Consider the following 21,388-nt stretch of genomic DNA (forward strand, 5'->3'; position numbering starts at 1 on the left):
GGATGGCATGAAAGGAATTGTTTACAACTGTCGTGTGACCTGCTGTGATTGGTCATAGCAGGTCACATGGTACTGGCAACGGGGCCGGTACACAGATCTGTCATCGGCCGTGTTCAAGGTACACAGTCGGTGACAGATCTCGCGATCCGGGAAGGACGTCAAATGACGCCTTCCTGGATCAACGAGAGTCCAACCCGGCCGTCATTTTACTATAGGCCAGACGGCAAGTGGTTAATTTGCAAAAATAAGTGCCATAAGATGCCACCAGCACCACTATTAAGACAAAATATATATTAACCAAATATAAATCAACTGTATTAATCAATCAGACAGAGTTACAAAACTCCACAGTGATCAGCAGCAGCCGCCTGTCGGCTTGCAGTAAGGGACTGAGTCTGAGAGGAACACTGAAAGGTGCAGCAGCTCAGCTGCTAAAACTGGCCCCAGACACCCGGCATCTTCCTCTGTCCTTTTTTCCTCCTACTCTGCTGCCCCTTCCCTCAGCTGGAGGATCATTTATGATGTGGTAGTGTCCCACACGATCAATCGGCATCTGCTCCCCTTACCCTGACCATTGTCCGCCCCCTCCTCCTCCTGTCACCTCCATGGCCCGTCACGCTCCTAGGCTCAGCTCACCTCTGATGTCTCCTGCTGGGGTGTGGAGTCCAGGCTGTGGCTCTCAGTAAGGACAGGTGGCCTCACAGCACTACATCGCTTCCCTATCATACACATTGGGCCCTGGTCATCCTACTCACATAGGGTTAACACTGCAATCAGAGCACACCCCTGCCTATTGATTGGCTAAAGCTATGTAAAAGGAGGCAGAGCCAGTGCTGCACATGCCCCACTCAGTCACTAGCTGCATCCTTGTTATAGGTGAAGGATTGTGTGTGTACCGGAGGTGCAGGGACCGATCCCCTGATCAGAGACTGCTGACCGCCCGGGGTCCTAGGCTAATGTCATCACTTCCCATCCTAGGGGGAGACACTGCATTGCTACATGGATACTGGCCAGTGCACCCTAGGCGGCTGCCTAGTTTGCCTAGTGGTAGCACCGGCTCTGCTTGTATGTACAATCTGGCCACCAAACAACTACCTAATGGAAGATCGTTCTACAGGCAACAATATTTGCTTTACCTTAACATGTATATTGGGCCCTAGCAGGAGGGAAGGTTAAGCACTCAGACACTGATTTACTATATAGGAAAACCATAGCAATTCTCTAGGAAAATCTACAATGTAGTCCAGCCAGTAACTTCAGCCACCAAGAATGCTGAGCCTGGGACTGTGTGCCAGATTAATGGCATTTGGTCATTCTAGGCATTTGATCATTGCTCACTGTGAGCATAACCAACCATATCCAAACATTTTCTACTGCCTGAAAGATCCTTTGAGTTAAAATGATAAAATAATTTTGTGCTACTGTTTTTGAGCCAGCTTCAGCCAACATCTTTTATGTTTCATTTTAGGTAATACTGTAGTATTAAAGCCTGCAACATATACACGGTTGACAGCTCTTCTCCTGGCAGAGATTTGTACTGAGGCAGGACTTCCCCCTGGAGTCTTCAACGTGGTCACCGGTAATGGTGCCTTTGGTGAAAAGCTGGCCGTACATCCTGATGTGGATAAAGTAGCGTTTACAGGCTCTACAGAGGTAAATAATAACAAGTACCAGAATATTGCAAATTTCAGTAACCCATAGATAAAAATAAGACTTTGTTTTATTGTAGTTTGATTAGTAAAAGATTTGATTTGCTTGAATGCTGTAGGTAATAGGTCATTTATTTGTCTTATTGAAAAGTTCAACATGTAGAAACTTCAAGTGTCTAGTCAAAACAAAAAAAAACTTTGCAATGCATGCACATTCTGGTTTATCTCTTTCGAAAAGCTAAAAGTACAAAAAATCCTGTTGATTCCTAGAAAATCTTGTGTGCTCCCCATTCCTGTTTAGGGTAATAAACAGGGCCTCTACTATACAGTAATCCTAGTGTTACCAAGTTATCCTCTGATTATGGACCCCCCCCCTTTCTTGAGCTCTATATCATAGTGTTCTGTAGTCCTGCAGGGATGAGATGGGTTTACAATGCAGGGCAGGGGAGGGGTTGTAAGCTCAAACAGGAAGTAAGGAACTCAATAGTATTTTGGCAGGATCAAGCAAGATCAGGTATTTTTGCATACTTTTTTGAAACATGGGGAAATGTGGATATAGTGTAGAGAGATATTGATTTTTTTTTATCTTGCCCAGACATACACTTTAACACTGGGAATGATTGTGTCAAAAAAGTAATTTTTATTTATATACACTATTTATAATGTATGGGATATCTGCTTTCACTATCCTGCCTTTTTAGTTTAGCACCTTTTATCCGCAGCACAGTTTGTTGTTATCCCTGGTTTTATTTTGTAAGCCTCCCACCATAGCAGATTAGGATGAGAGACCTTTGTGCTAGACACTTGTGTTCTTGGAATCTGCTGTGAAGAAGAAGATTTAAAGAGTAAAGAGTCAGGCTTTTATTTTAATCATTTATGACTAACAGTTAGTTAGTACAAGTTCCAGGACAGAGCAGATCATCTTTAAAGGAGTTCAATGGTCAAAGCATACACTTTAATTTATTGCAATGTAGCATCAGCATCGTAATCTCAATATAAACAGTTGTTTTTGACAATCATATGAAATTACTTGAAAAATCTCCTTTTGTGTTGTGAGTTCTGCCTGCCTGCTTGCCGTCTTTCCCAAACCATGGATTCCCTGCACGCTTCACAGCTTCTTCTCTGCTGTTTACGATCAGTTTCTCAGAACTACATATCCCATGGTACCTTGCTGCCGGCAAGCAGTAATTCCGATAATGACTCCGCCTCCTGAAACCCCTCCTCTCAGCACCTCTGTAGTTCAGAAGGCAGGTTCTGTGAAATGTGTGACACCGCGGTGCCTACTCTCAAGGCATAGTGAATACGTGTTATAGAATTTAAGGGAGTAAATGTGTGGGGATCTTCACAAAGTAAGTTTAAAACTTCAGGACCGTTTAGAATAATAGAAGTATGCTGGAAATAACTGAAATACAATGTGGAAATGAATATATTGTTTTGTATTTTAACCATTGATACACTTTAAACATAACCGACATGAAAACTCGGATCATTCCATTTCAGCATCAGGGGTTATATGCTCTATACATCCAGGGGGTGCAATTGTATGTTCTCAGATTTAAACAAATAATAAAACTCTTAAAGTGCTATATGTCACACAATACATAAAATATCACAGGGATACAGAAGCAAGACAACCTAATTTTCTAGAAAATACACAAAAGAAATCAATCAATTCATATGTGTATAGTAAATTCTATATAACCAAGGAGTGAAATGTGGAAAGCGGGACTTAAACATGTACACAGTTACATAGTTAGTCTGGCTGAAAAAAAGACAGTCCATCTAGTTCAACCATTACAGTATGTGTGAAGTTCTGAGAATACCGAGGTAACCTCACAATTAATAATTCCACATCATAATAATCTATAATTAGCTATCCGTAATGTATAATAACCCATATATAACCAAAAACCTTAATTTATTGGACCTTACAAAATAATCTCAGTTTATATAAAGGTAAGTATAGTATACAGTGTGTCAGGCTCCCCACAGATACCAACAGCACAATCTGTCCTTCTCATAAATCTCCACAAGGTGGCACCATATATCCTTCTTTGGTGCAGTTTAATCATCCCGTTTAACTGGCTGATGGAGAGAGAGAATGTTGAAATTGAAAGTTTCTCAATCACATAAAAATAATTTGATAAATAGTATACAAAGACAAGGGTGTACTTCCTTAGCGGATAGAAGGGATGCGAAAACATTTCTTAAATTTTAATGCAAGTGTAAAAATATTAATTGAAAAAGAAAGGTATGTAGTGAGATGTCTCTAATGTAAAATGTGAGACTTGAATACTTCATAGCTAAGATCATTTAAAGTGTTCCTAAACCCAGGACCCTGCATTCACTATATCTGGTCTATCACAGTACACCGCAAACAAGGATGTGCAATTATTTTAGTAAATATAAACTGCTAAATACCTTTTCAGATCAGCGGTTAGAGCAGTCTTGTGACTTCTATCAGTATCCAGCAGAACATTGGTTAAAGCTTGTAGGATGAGTTTTCATTCTGCTCTAGGAAGATGCAGGACCCCTGACCTCTGTCTGGACAGTGCTGATTGGTCCTGTGCTGATCATATGCACTCTCCCAAGAAAAAAAAAAACTCTCTAGCAATACACACCAAACTGAGCATGTGCAGTGTCTCAACATGCTATGTCTTATCAGGAGATAAGAGGGGGACACTGGAAGAAGGGGAGGATTGGAGAAGTGATGATCAAACCACATTTATACACAATGCAGAGGAGTAACCCCTTAGGTTCCACAGTGAGTATACTTCTGATTTTACTGTTGTGGGTTTAGTAACACTTTAGAGCGCAACTCCAAGTATTAGAAAAAAATCCAGCTTTGCAGTGCCCCCATCTTGTACTGCAAAGGCTAAATGTTCTCTATGTTTAGGGAGTACAGTGTCAGCACTCTTCTCCTTTCCCTGAAGCTTTGGTCTGTGGGGTGTTCTCCCCCCGCTTTAGGACTGTGCAGGGCTATTAAACCCTGCATTGTACCTTGACGAGGTTGGAGGAGTATGACTGCAGTCATGGGACTTGACACACCGCTGGAGGGATTCTGCTCATTATACCTGAGGGTGCCAGAATAAGGAGGAATACCTACCTTAAAGTGGTTGTAAAGCCTAAAGGTTTTTTTTTATCTTCATTCATTCTATGCATACAGGTAAAAAACCTTAAATATGCAGCTCCCCCACAGACACCCCTTCCCCTCCCCTTATACTTTGCTGAGCCTGATCCCAATCGAGCACTGTGCATGAGAGAAGCTGCTGTTCCAGGTCTCTGCCTCCTGATTGGCTCAGAGACAGCAGTGGAAGCCATTGGCTCCTGCAGCTGTCAGTCCCAGCCAGTGAGGGGGGAGCGGGGGCGGCGTTTAGTCTTTTTCTGTGTGTCTTATGGACACACAGAGCAGGGCTGGGGAGCGAGCATGCACTCAGCAAGGGAGCCCAGAGCGCCGACAGGAGACCCCAGAAGAAGAGGATCAAGGCTGCTCTGTGCAAAACCTTTTTACAGAGCAGGTAAGTATTACTAACATTTTTATGTTATTTTTTAACAACAAACATGTATCACTTTAATCACTTGGTGATCACCTGCCCCCAGTGTAATGCGGGGGGAGCGGCCACTGTAGGCAAACAGTTGTACTCGCATGTCGCTGCCGATTTCCAGGTTTGTGATTGTACACAGCGGGGGCCTGTAAGCAAGTCCCAGCTAATGATTCATGTCCTGGATCTGCTGATCGGCTGTGTGCAATCACAGCCCAGAGCTCTGTGTTGGTAAACAACACAGAGCTCTGTAGAGAGGGAGTGATCTTTGCAGGAATGAGAAACTGAGAAATCTAGTAGTAAAAGTTTCACACTTTACACACAATTCACATAGTTAGGCACACATTTAACCCCTTGATTGCCCTAGATGTTAATCCCTTCCCAGCCAGTGTCATTTGTACTGTGACAGTGTATAGTATTATCACTGACTACTGTATTAATGTCACTGGTGATGTCAGTGGCAGCGTCAGATTACCTTCTGCACTATCGCAGTCCCATTATAAGTCTCTGATCAGCACCATTAGTAGTATAAAATTTAAAAAGATCCAGTATATATGTCATAGTTTGTAGGCGCAATAACTTTGAGGCAAGTCAATTAATATACAATTATTGGGATTTTTTTTTACCAAAGACATGTAGCAGAATACATTTTGGCCAAAAGTTTATGAAGAAATTTTGATTTGTAAACTTTTTTTATTGGATTTGTTTTATAGCAGAAAGTAAAATAGTTTTTTTTTTTTTTTTCAAAATTTTCGGTCTTTTATCCTTTTTTATGTCTCAAAAAAAAAAAACCCAGTGATGATCAAATGTCTCTATTTGTGTGGGGAAAAAAAGATATAAATTTTGTTTGGGCACAGCGTTGCAGGACCGCGCAACTACCAGTTAAGTAGCTAAATAGCAAAAAAATGGTCTGGTCACGAAGGGGGAGTCCAAGTGGTTAATCTCTGCTCCAGCATTTAACACTTGCAGTGCATGGGTCCCATTGCAAAGATAGATAATTTTTTAATTCTTAAGTTTGGATAAGTAACAGAAAAATTCTAAAAAAAAAATATTTTTTTACTGAAACCTCAGGGTGCCCCTGAGTGTGGATCAAAAATCCAGTGTGCTTTTTTGCAATAGTTTATTGTATTTCTTACATAAAACCATTGAGATTGATTTACTAAAGGCAAATATACTGTGCACTGCAAGTGCAGTTGCTCCAGAGCTTAGTAAATGTGGTAAAGCTTCACTTTGCAAAGAATACCCAATCACATGCAAGGAAAATAAAAAACAGCACTTTTGCTTGCACATGATTGGGTGACAGAAATCAGCAGTGCTCCCCCTTATTTTAGAGCTTCCCCTCAGTACTAGAGCAACTGCTCTTGCAGTGCACAGACTATTTGCCTTTAATAAATCAACCCCCTTGTCTGTCTTGTTCAAAATAAGAACAATTCATATATCTGCATACAATTCATTATATAGCGCCATCAATTTACGCAAAGCTTTACATATACAGTATACTGTATGTTCACTTCAGTCCATGCTGTCAAGGAGCTTACAATCTAAGGTCCCTAATCACATTCATACATATATATTAGTGCCAATTTAGACAGAAGCCAGTGAACCTACCAGCATGTTTTTGGGATGTGGTAGGAAACCGGAGTACCCGGAGGAAACCCATGCAGGCACAGGGAGAACATGCAACTCCAGGCAGGTTGTGCTGTGGTTGGGATTCAAACCATAAATAAGTAAAAGTGAAAAAAAGTTCATGTGTCTTCAAAAAGTGAAAAAGTTCCATGCATAAACATTCCTTGTGTGCAACAACACTGTTCACCTTACTATTGACCTCCAAACTATAAGAGCACAGGTAAGTAAAATGATGATAATGATTGCTTCCAGCTTCAGCAGAACATTCCAGGTAAAGCTTAAGCTCAAAGGGGACAGATCTTTATTCATTGCTCCCTCAGAAAACACATATAGTGCTCTCCATTTTAACCAATTTATTAAAGGAAGAAGCAATCTAAATGTACTCACATAAACATAAAAATATTTAGTGTACCAAGTGTTAAATTTGCAAGCAGGATCGGGAACAATAAAACTGCAAATACTGCAATCTCACTGCTGCCAGCAACAATCCCAATGGTTGCACAGCTGGGGCTCCTGTTTTTTTTTTTTTTTTTTAACAGTTGCGTTTATTGAAATTGCACAGAAGTATAACAAAGCAAGGTACATGAGAACAAGCAAGCTTACAGCAGTCAGTAAATATACAATACACAGTAGATTCCAACACTAAAGATCCCACAGAGTCCACTGGCCATCCTGAGTCAGATCGGGAGAAACAGACATAATTACACTGTAGATAATCATCTGCCATCAAATTAGACGTAGGAAAAAGATCTAAGGGCAAGAGCTGGAGCTGAAAAGAAGGGGGGGGGGGGGCAAAGAGGAAAGGCAACACATACACCAAAGCAAATAAACAATTCAACTGGACTTTCCTGCAAGGTAAAAAAAACCCCAAGTATTAGACCATAAGGCTCTGGGCCTCCACCCTCCCAGCCCATATTCTATCAAATGTAAACGGACAGTTGCGACTCATATAAGTAAGTGTATACAGTGGAAGCGCACTGTTGATTGCTGATTTCTAGCCCAAGACTGTTTCCATTTCAACAAAATTTCTCTTCTAGCATAGTAGAGAGCATAGAAGACAAACAATCTATTATGCTTAGATGTCTCCACGAGGTACAAGGGACCCAACAACATAATCAGCGGATCCATGGGAATAGGCAAATGACTAACAGTGTTAATAGCATCCTGCACTCCGGCCCAATAGGGGAAAAGCTTGGAGCACTCCCAAAACATATGGTGAAATGTGCCCACCTCCATATCACAGCTAGGACAAGTTGCTGATCTATCGAATATATCACAGCCAATCGTTGCAGGGTGTAATACACTATGAATAAATTTTAGCTGTATGAAGCGGTCCCTGGCCGGGATCCTGTTAGGGAGGCACTGTAAATGACAATCCTCCGAGTCATCTTCTGACAGAGAAGGGAGGTCTGTGTGCCATTTATCATAAAGCAACTGCATTATAGGGGTAGGTAGAGGTAGCAACAGAGAATGGAGAGAGGACAACAGTTTTGGCAAGTCCTCCATTAAAAGCAATTGTTCTAAAGGATCAGTCTGGATGGTAGGTGGAGAAGGAAATTAAGCGGCCACCGCATGACGCAATTGTAAAAACCAGAAAAACAACTGGTTAGGCAGGCCATGATTACGTTTGAGTTCATCAAAGAGAAGCAAGACGCCACTAGGCATAACATGGTGCAACATTTTAATACCATATTGAGCCCACACCACAGGGTCTGGTACTGTATGGTGATGAGGAAGGGCAGGGTTTCCCCAGAGCGGTGTGAGGGGAGTATGCGTTATGTACACTGAACTGAGCTCAAGCCTGACTCCACACCCTCAGGGTTGTCCGCATGGAAAGAGTGATGGTCAAGTTGGTCCTCTATGAATCAGGTTACGGAGTTCTGCATAGGAGCCCAATATTGCCGCCTCCAGGATCACCGCAGCATTATCCTTAGGCTGGGAGAGCCACCAACGCACCGTGACCAGAACAGCTGCCCAGTAATATAAAAGCAGTTTAGGAAGGGCCAGTCTGCCCCGATCAATAGGTAGATGCAAAGTAGAGCGGGATAGTCTAGGGGTTCTTCCAGCCCAAATTAAACCCAGAGATGACACCATCCACCCGACGGAAAAAAGGATTGCGGGATCTGCACCGGTATATGCCGAAAAAAATAGATAAACTTAGGTAGAAATATCATTTTAAAAAGATTGACCTGGCCTAGGGTACTAATAGGAAGGGAAGACCAAGTAGTACATTTAGTCTGCAGCTGTTGCATGAGGGGAAGAAGATTGTCCGCTAGATACTTCATCAAGTCACATTGCACCGTTACACCCTAGTATTTAAATTGAGAGACCGATCTAATCGAGATGATGGAAAAGTCAGGCAAGGGCCCCAGCGCAAGAGGAAACAGTAATGACTTCTCCCAATTAATGCGTATTCCAGAATAGTCACCGACACAATCGATAAGACTCAGCGCCTCTCTAAGAGATGAATTACAGTCCCTCAAGTATAAGAGCGTGTCGTCCCATACAGGGGAACCCTATCCTCCCAGTCGCCCACCGATAATCCATGTAAGAAATTGGAAGAGCAGATCAGGCAGGCCAAGGGCTCAATCGCCAGGCCGAACAACCAAGGCAGCCAACAAGCACGTGGAGGCGGGAAATAGAGCCCAACAATTACCAGTTCAAAGCAGTTAATCATCGCATGAATCCTAGCGTATTTACCCTCGGGATCCAGCCTGAAATGGAGAGTGAACAGCAAGGATTTGTGTACAAGGACACTAACCCCTCAAGCATAAGAGTATGTAGCGTTATAATAATACCCATCCCAAGCTCTCTTGAGGCCCAGTACCCTACGGCCTGTCAGATGGGTTTCCTGCAAAATACAAATGTGTGGAGAATAGGATTTGAGAAATTGGAAAACCAAGGAGCGCTTAACGGGAGAGTTGAGGCCCCAGACATTTCAGGAGATACATGTCAACTCAGGAAATGCCATAAAGTAAACAGTGAAGAACTAATTTGTGACCACTCAAGCCGAACATTGGTAAGAAAACACATAGCAGTAAATCAGACATCAGAAGGATCAGTGTAGTAACTGGATACCATGTAAAGACTGAAGCACAGAAAAATTCACATGTAGCAAAGGACAAAAAAAACCTCCCAAAAAACAAAAAAAACCCTCAGAGTGGGGCGGTGAACCAGGTGGGCCCCTGGCTGCCAGCATTCGATGGGCTCTCTTGACCACAAAGAAGCTGGAAAAGGTGGCTCGAGGCAACAAGGAGCAAAGGAGATTTTTGGTAAACCCAGGCAGATCATCACCTTCTGCCCCCTCAGGAAGAAGCAGCACACAAAGGTTGTTACGCTTGCTGCGATTCTCCGTATCCTCTGCTCTAGTTTTGAGGTACTTGACCTTAACCCGCAGTGTATGCATCTCTGCCGAATGGGCACGAATAGTGTCCTCCGCATCAATGACACGCTTCTCGACCTCTGTAAATCGACCCCGGAACATATCAAGGTCCCTCCAGATCAGCTCCACATCAGTCTGCAAGTGATCTATTTTCGTGGTGAGTACCGCCTGACAATTGGTAATCGCCATCATGAGAGAATTAAAGTCCACCGGTGAAGCAGGTGGGTTGGGCTCCTGGGAGGGGGATGCAGCCATGGTGACCCCCGCTTTAGCCCCTGAAGGCCGACTGGTCTTCACCGCTTGTGTAGTATCGGTTCTCCTTCCAGCGGTCGCAGGCTTTCCTCCACTCATCCCCAGTTTTCCTTTCTCATGGGCAGAAAAAATGGTTACTATAACAATTGGTGTTGAACTCGGGTAGATGGCGCCCACATATGACTGAAGAAGTATAAACTAGGCAGGTGGTATCTGAGGACACCAGCACCTCAGGGAAGGGGGGGGGGGATATATGAGCCGCTCAGCTAATGCACCCCGAGGAGGTACAGATGGCACAGGTATCACAGGGATGGATCCCAGAAAGAGCCCGAGACAGGAGCCAAATAGGGATCAGATCCACCAAGGCCCCACAAGAAAAGACCTCCAATCTTCCAGCGTTCTCCAGGCAGCAGTTACCCTTCCGCAGGTCTTCCAGACCAGGCCGAGCCACCCCCACCCCCAGGGATGAACTCCCAGTCTCCCTGAACTTAGGCCCCAGCAGGCTACAGGACCCTGGAGTGGGATTTAGGGGCCGATGGAGGGTACCACCCTCTCCCCGTCAACAGTTCACCCCCCTGTGATCCTGGCAGCACGACAGCAGCTCCTAGATGGGCACATGCTGGGTCCTGTCCACTGAGGCTGCGACAGGCCTCGTAGACCGTGATCCTCCACTTCCTCGGATGGGGGTCAAACTGACCCGGTTCCCCTCTCCAGGCAGCGGGTTAGATCCGCGGGGATCCCCGGTGGAGAGAGGATCCTGCTAACCCTCAGGATGGATGCGGATTATATGCTGGAAGTGGCAGAGCTCTCTGCTAAGCGGCCGCTCCAATCGCCATCTTGGGCACACCCCCTTCCCTCCTTTTCTGACCTGCTCTACTGTATGCCTTTTTGTTTTTTTCATGTGGGGTCCTCCCTAAAATCCATACTAGACCTGAAGGTGTTGTTTCTGTTTCCACTTGCACTAATGTGAACCAGGCCTTATGGGGTGCTATGATGTATTTTTTTTTTTGTATGGCTTATGTAAATATTGATGTATGTCATGTTAAAAAAGTAAAAAAGAAATGACTAATTACAGATTTGAAAGGATCATATTGTATGTGAAATGTTTTAAATGCCAAAAGATTTGTAATTCTGTTCAGCCTGTTGTGTGATTCACACAGCTGCTTCTTGCGGCACTTTCTATCAGCAGGTTGCATTGCATCTATTTGTATGACTGTATCCTGGACTCTGTGCTTTTTGATTTATTCATTACACAGGTCTAAAGTGCTAAGTGGAGTAATGTCTTTCAGAAAGCTGAGTGGGGGAGGCACAGCAGGAAGGGGCACAAGTTCACTATATGAACCACTGATGTATTTATACATGTTGATCATATCCCCCCTTAATCTTCTCTTCTCAAGAGAGAATACATTCAGTTCCTCTAATCTTTCCTCATAGAGGAGTTCCTCAATGCCTCTTATCAGCTTGGTTGCCCTTCTCTGCACTTTCTCCAGTTCCTCAATATTTTCTCTCTCTCTTTCAATCTACCCCAGTTGTACCCCCCTAGTATGTATGATGCATGCATATTCTTAGCCCCCAAGTGCATAACCTTACATTTATCAACATTAAACCTCATTTGCCACATAGTTGCCCAATTACACAGTGCATTGAGGTCGGCTTGTAAATTGAAGACATCCTGTAAGGACGTTATTCCACTGCACAGCTTGGTGTCATCTGCAAAGAATGAAATGGGATTTATAATCCCAGACCCTATATTGTTTATAAATATATTAAAAAGTAAGGGTCCCAACACTGAACCTTGGGGTACACCACTGACTACCCTAGACCATTCAGAGTATGAATCATTAACCACTACTCTCTGAATACAATCTTTTAGCCAGTTTTCTACCCATTTACATACGGATTTTTCCAAGAATGTAGACTTTACCTTACACATTAGCTGTGTGTGGGGAACTGTGTAAATGCTTTTACAACATCCAAGTATATTCTATCCACAGCCACTCCTTGGTGTAAGGCTTTGCTCACCTCCTCATACAATGAAATCTGATTTGTTTGACATCTTCTGTCTTTTATGAATCCATACTGTCCATTGCTTTTTTTTTCAGCAAGAACTCATCTATGTGGCCTTTTATTAAACTCTCCAGTATCTTCCAAACTATAGAAGTTAAACTAACAGATCTGTAGTTGCTTGGTGAAGACTTTGATCCCTTTTTAAATATTGGCACCACATTGTCCTTACACCAATCCAGTGGTACCATGCCAGTCATTCAGAAACAATGGCTTTGAAATGACAGAGCTCAATTCTTTAACCTCCCTAACGGTATTCCCGAGTGTAGCTCGGGGTAAAATGTCAGTACCAAAAGCGGTAACCCCGAGCTACACTCAGGCTTACCATGCGGCGCTGCATAGGGAGTCCCTGCAGCACTTACCTTGTCCTTCGCTCCCGCGATGTGTCCCCTGCAGCGTCCCCGGCCATCTCCTCCGGCTGATGCCGGCATCCGGATCCTGTGTTCCGGTCCCTGTGACGTGCGGGCGGCGGCAGGAAATTAGAAAATTTAAAAAAAGTCATTTTTTTCAAAACGATTTTACATAGTAAAACATTGCTGTTTCAACCCATTTCACATACATTTTGTCCCGAGTGCTTTGTCCTGTCCCCTGTCTGCATTTTGACTGTTCTTTCTGCCTGGAAACGTACAAAGGTCCATGGCGTCCAAAAAGCGTCTCTTTAGGTCAAAAGCGGGTTTAGATCAGCTAGAGAACAGCGATAGTAAATCAGAACCACTTGCAGAATTGAGTGATAGTGATTCGTGGAGAAATTCGTCATCAGACACTGAAAACAATTTTGCGACTTTGCTCAGCGATGTGCGAACTTGGCGCTATATTTCAAATTTCAGTGTTTTTGGTTTGATAATATTTTTGAATTAAATGTATTATTATTATATTATTATTTTTTGTGATTATTTATTTATTAAATTCTAATTTATGATTTTGTGTTTCAAATTTTATCATACCCGGGATGTTTACTAGATTCTTGTTCGTACAGATTTCAGTGAGTTATTCCTAAATATTACAGCCTACAATAAAAAAACTACATATTTCCATGCAAAATAATGGTACCGCTTTCAGCACCAAAAATCTGAAATAATCATACCACTAGGGAGGTTAAGGACCCGTGGGTGTATACCATCTGGTCCAAGTGCTTTATTCACATTTTTTCTGTCTAAATATTGCTGGACCACATCAATTGTGAGCCCTAGTGGTTAATTTGGGGCTTTGTCAATATCATCCCCAATATGGACATGAGCTCCCCCATGCTCCTTTGTATACACAGAGCTGAAGAAGGTATTTATTAAATTTGCCTTCTCTTTATCCCTAGTCACCCACTCCAGATTATTTTGTAAAGGGCCTACATGCTCGGACCAAACCTTTTTACTATTTGAAATGTAAAGGCTCGTTCATACCATGGTGCAGAGACGTCAGTTTTTCATCATAATTGATTAGTTGTTTCAGCCTCTGAACCCTGCGTTACAAACCCCACTGACTGTTTTTTTTTTCCCCTTTTCACATTTAGACTGGTATTGCCTGAGATGGTGCTTAACTGAAAATCGGTTTAGAAGCACTGCTTTACTACTGCTCTGCTCCTTTTTTACACATCTGTTGATCTGCAGCTGGAATTGCTTTCCTTTTGATAGCAATGACCGTGATGTTGTTTAGCAACTGTTGCCACCTCTGGGGATTGCTCTATTCAACTAAATGTTTTCACAATTTCCTTTTAGAACTGATAAAGACATCTGCTCATATGTAAAAGTGAATCCCACCCAGCTCCAAATGTGCTCATACTTCATGACAGATGACACCGCAGTCAGGATTACTTGGATCCAATTGATAATATGACAAGTTATTTACTTTATTTTTTAAGTACACTCAAGTAAACAAACACCAGATATGACAGTTAAACTGACTTTTATCAGACTGGCAACCATTCTGACTTTTATCTACCTATAAATTTTACATTGCACAATGTCTGCTTTCAGATCCATGCACTTGTTCCTGCCTGCATGTCATATTTTCACATGTGACTGTGTCCGTGCAGCCGCTGCGTCTGCATCCACTTCTGTGGTCTGCCTGTGTGCAGCTTCAGAGTGGATTCACATGCAGGGGACAGTGAATAAGATCAGAGGACTGATCTGATCACCCCTCTGAAAGAGCCTGAAGGCTTGAGTGATTTGTAGCTTGAAGCTCGAAGCTCAAAAACATTTGAGGAGCAAAAAAATCAATTATTCTTTTTGGAGATGGTTCACATCTCCACTCCAAGTCGCCTGGACCCAAACGCCTGAAGCTCAAACAAGTTTTGGAGTTTTTTTTGTCACTCAATTTGGGCAGCTTTTCCTCTTTTTGAACATTTTCAATTTCATAGAAATGAATGAAAACTCACGATTCATGCATTTTTGTGCGTGATTTGCTGCTCAAATGAAACAATTTTTTAAAAAATAGTAATTATATGCATAAATAAATATAAAATACACAAATTAAAAACATCATAAATTTATATCTAAAATAATACATAAATAAATGGTAATTAACCCTGAAACTGAACCCCCCCAACCCTAAAAAAAAATAAGTTATTAATAATGATAATAATACAAATAAATTATTATCATTATTAATATGAATGTATTTTAGGGTTAGGGGGTTAAGGTCAGGGGTTAATTATTTATTATTACATATTCATTTATTGTATTTATTATTTATTTATGATTTTTATTTGTGGATTTTTTCTCTTTCTATTTTTCTCTATTTTTCTCTTTCTTTCTTTCTCTCTTTCTTTTTCTTTTTTCTCTTTTTTCCTTTCTTTTTCTCTTTCTCTCTCTTTCTCTCTCTTTTCTTTCTTTCTCTTTCTCTCTCCCCCCTCTCTTTCTCTCTCCCCCCCTCTCTTTCTCTCCCCCCCTCTCTTTCTCTCCCCCCCCTCTCTTTCTCTCTCTCCCCCCCTCTCTTTCTCTCTCTCCCCCCCCCCTCTCTTTCTCTCTCTCTCCCCCCCTCTCTTTCTCTCTCTCCCCCCCCCTCTCTTTCTCTCTCTCCCCCCCTCTCTTTCTCTCTCTCCCCCCCCTCTCTTTCTCTCTCTCCCCCCCCCTCTCTTTCTCTCTCTCCCCCCCCCTCTCTTTCTCTCTCTCCCCCCCCCTCTCTTTCTCTCTCTCCCCCCCTCTCTCCCTCTTTCTCTCTCTCTCTTTCTCCTCTCTTTTTTCTTGTATTTTTTTTAAAAGTTCCTCTTGTATTTATAGGTGGGACGCATTCTGCGTAGAGCAACAGCTGGCAGTGGAAAGAAGTTGTCCCTAGAGCTGGGTGGCAAGTCGCCCTTCATTGTGTTTGATACCGCAGATCTAGACAGCGCTGTGGAAGGAGTTGTAGATGCCATATGGTTTAATCAGGGTCAGGTAAGCATATATACTATATTTACACACAAATACACAATAATGTTTAGTTACCAAACAAAAAAAAAACTGTTGGCCAAACTCTAAAACACAGAAATACTTCTGCCCACACGGCCGCATCATTCATTCACAGAGTTCTGTGAATGAACGATCTACAAGTCCCGACAGCCTTAGCTGTTGTCAGCTTGTAGTTTTTAATGAGCCGTGGAATGCCGTGATAGTTCATTGAATTTTCCTGTCAGTATATCTGCTAGCCCGTGCATCCCATACAGGCAAGCAGATATATTGACAGGTCTCAGGAGACCTGCATGGCACCAGCGATCTGCTGATCGATGGTGCAATGCTTCACAGGCTCCTGCAGCCAAAAATAATAAATGTACATTTTTTTTTTATCTGCAAAAGGTGAATTTATCCTTTAAGGATGGGTTGGAGTCATCTGATTTGATGATCAGATTGCTTTATTTTCAAAGCAATGCAATGTTCATTAAACCAGACGACTCTGACCCATCCTTAAGACATATGTCTATGGAATCTTCTGCCAAACAGATCACCGACAAGCTTTTTTTAGGCTTTTTTAAATACCCAGTTCAACACCAGCCTCATATCCCCACAGAGGTTCCAGGATTGGAACCCCAGTGGCAGCGAGAGAGACCTGTTTTATCCTGCGTGGGGACAAATTTTTCTGCACCTGCGCCTATGGAAGCTCGTGTGTTTCTACCTGCCTTATCAGATGCAAGTTTTCTTTTTTCCTATTGGTTAAACATTTGCGTTAACCATCTTTTGAGTCAATTAACTACACTACAAGGGCTCTCTCGCCTCCCTCTTTTCTTTTCCGGTGGACATTCCTAGTTCCCCCATGGACTTGAGCCAGTCCTTTCAGACCAAATCCCTGAGACCTCTATGCACCACACCCTATCTCATCCCTCAAAAGATGATCACCTTTTATCATTTATCTAGTTATCAGAATTTGGAAGGGACCTGCAGGTTTCTGATTTGATTCATGCTTTGAAAAGAACAGTTCTGCATTTTCATTTGATTTACTTTGTTTGTTTCCCTAAGATTTGTTATTGATGTAAGATCATTCTTTTTCTACTTTATTTTGACTGGAAAAATTGTAACGTAGACTCCTCATTGGGTCAATAACTTTGTTTTCATTTTCTAGAAAGGAAATGGGTGTGATAACAAGAAGTGCCATCATCCCTATAGCAATGTAATATAAACACACACAAAGCAAACCAATAAGATTCTAAAAGATTAAAATATAATAAACCTTATTTTATTTATACAAAATTAAAAAGACATATAATTGCAAAATATGGCAGTAACATAGAACATGATTTTGCAGTGAAAACATAGATGAGGATGAATCATGCATGCGTTTGCACTTGACAAGTTTTGAGACAGTAATCTCTTTTTCAGAAGTGCTTAAAAAGCATGACACCTATAATAGACATTTTTAAGACATGACTATAATAACATGCCTATCTATTATAGGTGTCATGCCTTTTAAGCACTTTTGAAGCAGAGATTACTGTCTGTCTCAAAATGCGTCAAGTACAAACGCATGCATGATTCATCCTCACCTATGTATTCACTGTAAAATCATGTTCTATCTTACCGCCATATTTTGCAATTTATATGTCTTTAATTTTGTATAAATAAAATATGGTTTATTAAATTGTCATCTTTTACAGTATTATTGGTTTGCTTTGTGCCTTTAAAAATCCCACCAAAAAGAGGGTGTTTACATTACATTGTTTTCATTAGATATGAAGTCATTTTTTATTCTCCTTTTATGACTGAAAGAATTTTAAAAACAAGCTGTTCGTTCATGACTGCAAAGCTTGTTGTAAAAAGTAACTATTCAGAGGCATCTCTAGGCAGCTCTGTGATTGATTTTAAAGCATAAAAAAAAAATTGCAAAAAAAATAAATATTTTTGCATTTTCAATTGCTACACAAGCCATGTTGTAATTTAACTGTTTAAACACTATAGAACATACCTGTAGCCGTTCTGACTTCTGTCTCTTTTCAGGGCTCTCATGTCCCACTGGGGTAGCCCGAGACTGCAGTCGGTGGTTCCACCAGCTGATCATGGAAATGATCGAGGACTGTAACATCCCCAGTCATCTCTATGGTGTAAGAAACCAGAAGCGACAAGTGTTTTGTCACTTCCGGTTTTGGCTTTGTGATAACTGGCTGGTTACCAGCCAGTGAAGCAGCCGATCAGACCGATCTGTGTCCTATTGGATGCTTTGTAGGCCAGAGGAGAGATCTAAGGTCTAATAGATCACCGATCTCTCCATAAAGAAGACCTGTCCCAGCCCATGGTATCAAAAGGGATGTTCTCATCCCTCATGATAGCAATAAAGTTGCTGGAAAAAAAAAATTAGAGACCGCGTAAAAAAAATTTAAATTAAATAACATAATAAAATAAAAAAAATTAAAGGAATCCCTCCCTCCTGTGATCGTACGCGAAGGCAAACGCATATGTAGGTCACGCAGACATATGTAAATTGATGTTTTTGCCACACGTGAGGTAATGCCACGAATGTTTTAGTGAGAGCAATAATTCTACCACCAGACCTCCAGTGTAACTCTAAACTGGTAACCAGTAAAGGCTTTTAAAGTGTCGCCTAATGAGATTTTTAAGTAACGTATTTTGTCGACATTCCACGAGCGCGCTCCATTTTAAAGCCTTACATGTTGGGTATATATTTACTCAGCATAACGACATCTTTTATATTTTACCAAACAATTTGGTATATTATGTTTTTGTGCATTAAAATTACCGATACTTTCAGCCAAGTACTCATCGATACCGAGTACCAATACCTTTGCAGTGAGATTTGAGCTCATACAAAATGAATGGGCTCAAATTGCACTAGAAAGAATTACATGTGATTTGAACAGGAATGCTGTGTGATTCCTGTCCAAATCGCATGTGGTTTCGTGCTCAGCTTCTGTGTGCACCCAGGCTCTCCCTCCAGCTTCCAGTGGTTCCAGCCATCCACTGGACCCCCTCCCCATCCCCCCCGGTCCCGCTGTACCAGATTACCGATCCCTTACTGTCAGACAATAAAAAGCTGCTTCACCCATCTGGGGATTTAATGAAGAAATAATAACCTGTATTTTCTTACCACCAATAAAATGGTGGACTCCATATCGGGACCTATCTTAGGTCTATTCCAAATGTGGGAAGGGTCAAAATCAGAGTTAATTTTTTCATTATTTGTGTCTGAGAGAGAGTATCCCTTTATATACGTAAAGGGTTCCGGGCCCTTTAAGAGACTCCATTATAGGGAGATACTAACATTTGGAATAGACCTAAAAAAGGTCCCGATATGGAGTCTGCCATTTTATTGGTGGTAAGAAAGTATGTTATTTTTTCTAAGAAGACAGGGATACATTAAGTTGTTATGACTGTATAACAAATATAATTCCAACCCTGTGATTATAGTTTAAATTTGATTAAGATTTGAGCTACTTATGTATAGCCGCATTTATGTATTGTTGAGTATATATATTCAGCACGGTGACGATCTCACGTTCTACCGCCCCTTGAGGATGTCGAATGATGAAACGCGTAGGGCGGGGCTAAGACATAACGTCACTGCGCACATTGAGAATGCTCGTGGTAGAGTAATATAGCCAGAGCGAGGACTTGATACCAACAAATGCTATTTATACCAGTGTTGGTGGCGACATTGTAAAATATTAGTGTTTTTTTATGACTTTTTAATACAGATATTCTGAAGTTTTTTTACACTATGCGAGTTCCTCTTCCCTTCCTTTTCTGGGCAATATGATGGAGCATATATCCTGGTGACCTTGGAAAGTCTGCAATAGACCGGAGATATGACACATTTATTGATAATTCCCAGGGGGGGCCGCTTTGTGGGCAGGTTTATGATCGTACCAGCAACATCTTTTGATGAGTTGAGGCTAGTAGACTTGGTGACGGATGCACATTTTAGTGATAATTTAAGGTGCTACAGAGAGGATTCACTGCAAATGAAGAAAATTGAGTTTATTTTTTGAGAACGTTATACACGGTGGTGGTGCACCAAAAGAAAGAAGATTTAGGAATTTTGGACTTTGCACACTGATTTAACTTAAGATATTTTGGTATTGTTATATTGCAAATATATTATTTATGTATTATTGATTTGATTGATTCAGGTATATACATATCTGCACTTTATTTTAGGTACATCATTTTGCATTATTACTTTATAATTATTTTTTAGACGCGCAATATGTATAAGCACTTTATGAGTATGTTAAATATGTAAAGGCACTTTACGAGTATGTTTTATATATGTACTATATGTAAAATGCCAATGCACCTGATTTTTTGAGCTTATAATCTTTAATACAATATATGATGTGTTATAGATAGTGATATATTTATTAGTGTTCCCTCTGTGAAAAAAGTCTAACTAGAGAATGCTTATGCACCTGGCATCACACATTTAAACTACATAGCGCTGTCTAGTTTTTTCCATATGTTGTAGCTTGATATATATCATGTCTCTATGTAGAATATCTATCCAAATTACAGTTCAACTTTCAAGAGGCACTGTTCTCCTGCCCATTTAGAGCAAAATGACTATATCTCTGCAAAGGGACCCTACCATTTATACCCTTTCTTACACTTCCTTGCTTCATCATTCTCCATTGCAGCAGGTGGCACTACTCTGTGCTCCTGGCTATAGGGGGCTTGTGATCTGTTCAACTGTGAAAGTGCCCAGGCCTAGCAGTCAATTGCTTGGCCTGAGCACTATCATATGACCAAGGGAGTGTCGCCAGTACTCCCTTGAGTCACCACCACCACCACTAAATTCAGCATTGGCAGCAGTGGAGGAAGGGGTGGTGAGGGACGTAATTATACAGGGATAGAGAATGGTCCTTTTGAGAGACATTGTCACTTTTCCCTGCAAGAGCAAGGTGACCGTATCATATTAACAGGTTCAGGGTAGTATAGAATTAGGGGTTAATGTGAGTTTTAGGGTTAAAGTGTAGTTCCACTCAAAACTGAACTAAGCGAAAACCTACTCCCACCCCCATTCCAAGCTATTCTGTCTACCCTGTAAAAGGAAAGATGCTTATACTTGCACGTTCTGAAGTCGCTCCAGTTCGGTCACATGAGCCGGTCCCAGTGCCGGCTTTAGAGTAGAGGAGGGAAAGCCGTCAACGAATGCCCAATAGTAAGTCTATGAATGACATCATCTCCCAGGCTCTGCAGCCATTGTCGGACATCTCTTCTTTACTCTGAAGATGCTGCTGGAGACATCATGTGACCGGACCACAGCAACTTCAGAATAGTTAAGTATACACATCTTTCCTTTTACAGGGTAGGTGGCATAGGCTTAGCATGGGGTGGGAGTAAATTTTAGCTTAGATTTTGACTGGAATTACAGGGTTAGGTTGTGACTAAAGGTAACTTGCTTAGTTCGAATGCCGTATTGTAATAATCAATTGGCAATATGAATGCACCTGAAACAACCTT

General features: G+C 41.6%; 1 protein-coding gene across 1 annotated transcript in view; it reads left to right on the forward strand.

The window, feature by feature from the left end:
* ALDH16A1 (aldehyde dehydrogenase 16 family member A1) overlaps window positions 1–21,388 on the forward strand; it is a 144,816-nt gene that overhangs the window by 30,630 nt on the left and 92,798 nt on the right. The window contains exons 6-7 of the mRNA XM_089689004.1: window positions 1,469–1,653; window positions 15,728–15,880. Coding sequence (XP_089545130.1) covers window positions 1,469–1,653; window positions 15,728–15,880 — 338 coding nt within the window. The remainder of the gene's footprint in view (window positions 1–1,468; window positions 1,654–15,727; window positions 15,881–21,388) is intronic.

Source organism: Staurois parvus, unplaced genomic scaffold, assembly GCF_062004578.1.
Source record: "Staurois parvus isolate SC_StPar_1 unplaced genomic scaffold, SC_StPar_1.0 ptg000465l, whole genome shotgun sequence".
In the NCBI taxonomy this organism is placed as follows: domain Eukaryota; kingdom Metazoa; phylum Chordata; class Amphibia; order Anura; family Ranidae; genus Staurois; species Staurois parvus.